The sequence below is a fragment of the Engraulis encrasicolus genome, chromosome 15 (assembly GCF_034702125.1).
Source record: "Engraulis encrasicolus isolate BLACKSEA-1 chromosome 15, IST_EnEncr_1.0, whole genome shotgun sequence".
NCBI lineage: Eukaryota > Metazoa > Chordata > Actinopteri > Clupeiformes > Engraulidae > Engraulis > Engraulis encrasicolus.
In genome coordinates, this window is record NC_085871.1 from 5,759,256 (window position 1) to 5,763,428 (window position 4,173).

The window sequence follows — 4,173 nt, forward strand, 5'->3', positions numbered from 1 at the left end:
ACTCACCTTTTTTATTCAAATTTTGAATCTCTCTTTCTCTCTCTCTCTCTCTCTCTCTCTCTCTCTCTCTCTCTCTCTCTCTCTCTCTCTCTCTCTCTCTCTCTCTCTCTCTCTCTCTCTCTACCTGATATGATGATAATATAAGTAGGATACACACCCATCCAAGACCCTAGTCAACAGGACATTATGCCCTCACCTTTAAAGTTACTGGAATTCCTCAAAACAGGAGCAGGCTATGCCATGATTGGAACATAAAACATTTAGAAATATACTTTGGATCCTCCAAACAAAGTGAGGCATGCTTTCTTGGGGTTGTTAGGGGGTACATGTAAGGAGACCTGAAGGGGATGGGAAGGTTTGGTTTGTCTTAATTGGCCCTAAGGACCCATGGCCCTCTAATGCCGGTGGCCAGTTCAATAATCCACTTATCAGGTCTTTGAAAAATAAAATCTTTGGGGTGCTTTTCTGCCAAATACGCAAAGCCATTTTTATACATTTCTCGTCTATTCAAAAGAAATTTGGATAGAAACCATAGACCAATTTCAGTGGAGAGTGTTTACATCACACTGGTTCACATCCACAACACTGTCAGATCAGATCCCATGTGATAGCCCCAGAAAATCCCCCACAGTCTATCCAAAGGGGCGTTATAGTTTCACACCATTTGATTTCATTTTCCAGTTACCTCACTTTGACACTAGACCAACAACTTTTGTTACAATGCAACCATTGGTTCGGATAACTAGGCTTTCTATTATTCTCCCTAGCGCTGTCATTCGGTGACTGCGCGCGCTGGTGACGAGAGTGGGAGGGTATCCACTACGTTTTCGGCCACCCTAGACTATATACAGGACAACCCCAAAGCTGCCGACAGCTACGACTGGCGATGAGTCTCAGCAATTGTAAAGACGTGAACTGAGCTTCTATTTTCTTCTGCTTGAGCGGTGACTGAAGTGAATGGGGAGCAACACCAACGAAATCACATTTTTCTGTTATTTCGTCTCTGCCTTGGACCGCTTTTTCGTACAAATGCCGCTTCTTGCCACGGCGCTTAGACCTTGACTCAAGTGGCGGTTTAACATTGGTTCTGTCGCTAAAGACTGTCGTGCGCACCCGAGGTCGGTGAAGGTGGGAGAAGGCTTCATGATGAAGTTCAAACCGAATCAGACCCGAACATACGACGGCGAGGGCTTCAAGAAACGGGCCGCATGCCTCTGCTTCAAGAACGAGCGCGAGGACGAGGTATGGAGGTCGAGATTTCTCTGTGACAGCTCGATAGGGCTCTTTGCCCGCTTCCAGTTGATTTGATTCGGTCGCTTGACTTCCAAATGGGTCGATTTACACGGATCCTACCCTAGTCACCTACTTATTCGTATGAATACCTACATGTCACCACTCAGTTCATTTTATTTCCGTTAATTTATTTTCGTTCACCAGTAGCACCATTCTAGTATTCCAGTAGGTGCTAAAATGTTCCATGCGTAATGACATTAGACACATAGTTAAATTGAAATGGTCATAGCATGCATGCAACGGACTGTGATTTCTTCTTTCTTACGACTTCTGGTATACTACTTTCACGCGTTTTCGGTGCCAGAGGCCAGTCTTTTGTGTGTAGTCATACATACACAGCGCCGCCGGCTATCCAGTTTGGGCTAGTTTGAAGCACAACGAAACGGACGGTTGCTCTGTTGCATTGAGCAGAGAGACCGGAGTAGGCTACCAGTCTTTCACGTCGCAGCCACTCGCGTACGTTCAGGCTACGCTAGATCTTTATTTAAAATAATGGCACGGACGCATGGCACACCATCCCGTGATTACATGCGTCCAAACAGATGATTTTACCATATGATCCGCTTTTTGTTGCCGAAGTGGCCATGTTACCCGACAGGTTTCTCGTCCGTAATCGGCTCAGCATCACATTGTAGTAAAATTACGCATGTGCGGCCCCTTGGTTTAGTGCAGCCCGCATACATGGGTTTGTTGTTGTTTTTCTTGTTGTGGTGGGGAATTCAACATACCCCCCTTTTTAATTCAAAGTATTCAACTAGGCCTATGGTTGCACTACACACCATGCTTCATAGCTTGTCTGTCGCAGCTTAAAATTAAGCTATTCAAGTCTGGAGTTATCATAAAGGCGCATGTGTCCAAATTCAGCAGCTGGTTGCAGAAGTTAGAAGTGTAACATTTGATACGTATCCATCCACATACAGGTAGTTCATTACTAACGAAACACCTATCATATCCCCAGCCCATTCTCAACATTTTGCAGGAATTATGTCCTATGTCCTAAAGCTTGCGTTGACTGCGGCGTAAGGGGTCCCCGTGGATAGTGGCCGACAGGAAAACTGCATGTAAACCTTTTTGTATAGGCCTAATTATGCAATATAGCTTTACGACAGGTAACCTCTTCCAGCATACTTTTAAGAGTTCTGTTTGGGTGCTATACACGCGATCTGAGTACATCTGAGTGAGACATGACTGTCTTTGCGTCATTACTGAAATGGAAAGGAGCCACTTTGTCAGTCAGAACCCTATCGGTAACGGAGGTTTTTTGGCAAGTTCTTGGTCTGCGCTGTGGTTATGCAATACTTTAACCGCAGATGCGTTCCTCGAGAGTCTAGAAAGACTGCTTGAAATCGACTCACACAGTGCTTTTTTAAGTCGACGAGAAAACTTTATATATACTTTACAATATACTCTGATTGACATCCCTCCATACTCATATCGATAGGCCAGTATTTGTTTAGGCTAACGTTTGTTTGTGTTGCAGTTCTCATGTGTTCAGTGGTGAAGCACACAGGAATGTGTTGGAACAGTTGTGGTAATTCTGTTCACCAGTGGTGCCTTTCATTTTGCTTTCCCTGAATTCACTTATACAGAGTCAGTGATGTCATTGACGTGTTGGCTTGAGATTTATGGAATGTGCCAACTCCATGGGAGTAGTGGTTACTGTATACAAGTCTAACCACAACTGTTTTCATCACTCCATTTTGGATTACATTGGTAAATTGTGCCGCACTGCAACACATATGCTGTTGATGTTTCCCTTCAGCAATGCCTTCATCAGGGATATGGCCGTCTGCACTGAGGCTTTTGAACCGACCCAGGCTGACTTTTTTGTATCAGGTTGTTATTGGTACTCTTGATACCGTTTGTGTTGTGGTGAGAAAAAACACGTTTTTGCTGACTATCAGACAGACGTGCGGCATGGAAGCCTGAAACAATTCAATAAGCCTCATGCTGGCACACTGTCAACACTGACAAACAGTGGCTTGACCTTACAGCTATAAGGTGCCGATACTGTATTCGAGTGACAACAAGTCAGATATTTAGACAAGTGTGGCAATGTGTGCTGTGTGTGTTCCCTGGCATCCTGTTTGTGTGAGGCTTTAAAAGACAGCTCCATACAGTCAAGATGCCGGTAGTGTATTCAAGTGGCAGCAAGTCAAAAATTCAGACAAGTGTTTGTGACCTGCTTAAAAATATTGCAGTGCTACACTTGGAGAGTTTAACACTCATATTTTGGTCCTATTCTCTAAGTGTTGAATTGACTGTGAGGCTTCATGTTTTCTGTGCAAGCTCTGTCTCATTAGTCTGCCAGTGAGTTTACACCACGGCAACTGGGGATAGCAGATGTTTTCTTTCAGCAGTTTGTCAGGCAGGTAAACAGGCAGGCAGGCAGGCAGACGGACAGGCAGGTTAACACGCAGGTAACAGGCAGGTTAACGGGCAGACAGACAGGCAAGCAAGCAGCCAAGTAAGCACGCAGGCAAGAAGGAAGACAGGCAGGCAGGGAGGCCACAGACAGTCTGGAGAAGAACTGGAGCTGGCTGTGTGGCGTCTGCGTATTGTTTGGCGGTGAAAGGATCTTCAGCGCTGCTTGGTAGGGGGGGATCGCTGACAGCAAGCAGGCTCAGGTGCACTTAAACAGGAAGTATACCTTTGAAAGAGGTCAGGGCACACTGACAGACAACAACACAAAGGTGATGAAGAGAATGAGTGGGTGAGTCACAAGAGAGAGAAGCACAGCCGAGGAGAATAAAAAAGCCTGTGTGTGTGTGTGTGTGTGTGTGTGTGTGTGTGTGTGTGTGTGTGTGTGTGTGTGTGTGTCTTTGTGTCTTTGTGTGTGTGTGTGTGTGTGTGTGTGTGTGTGTGTGTGTGTCTGTGTGT

At 45.4% G+C, this 4,173-nt stretch overlaps 1 protein-coding gene across 1 annotated transcript in view; it reads left to right on the forward strand.

The window, feature by feature from the left end:
* The first annotated feature begins 775 nt into the window (after positions 1–775).
* nudt4b (nudix (nucleoside diphosphate linked moiety X)-type motif 4b) overlaps positions 776–4,173 on the forward strand; it is a 22,136-nt gene continuing 18,738 nt past the window's right edge. The window contains exon 1 of the mRNA XM_063216877.1: positions 776–1,242. Coding sequence (XP_063072947.1) covers positions 1,144–1,242 — 99 coding nt within the window. The 5' untranslated portion in view covers positions 776–1,143. The remainder of the gene's footprint in view (positions 1,243–4,173) is intronic.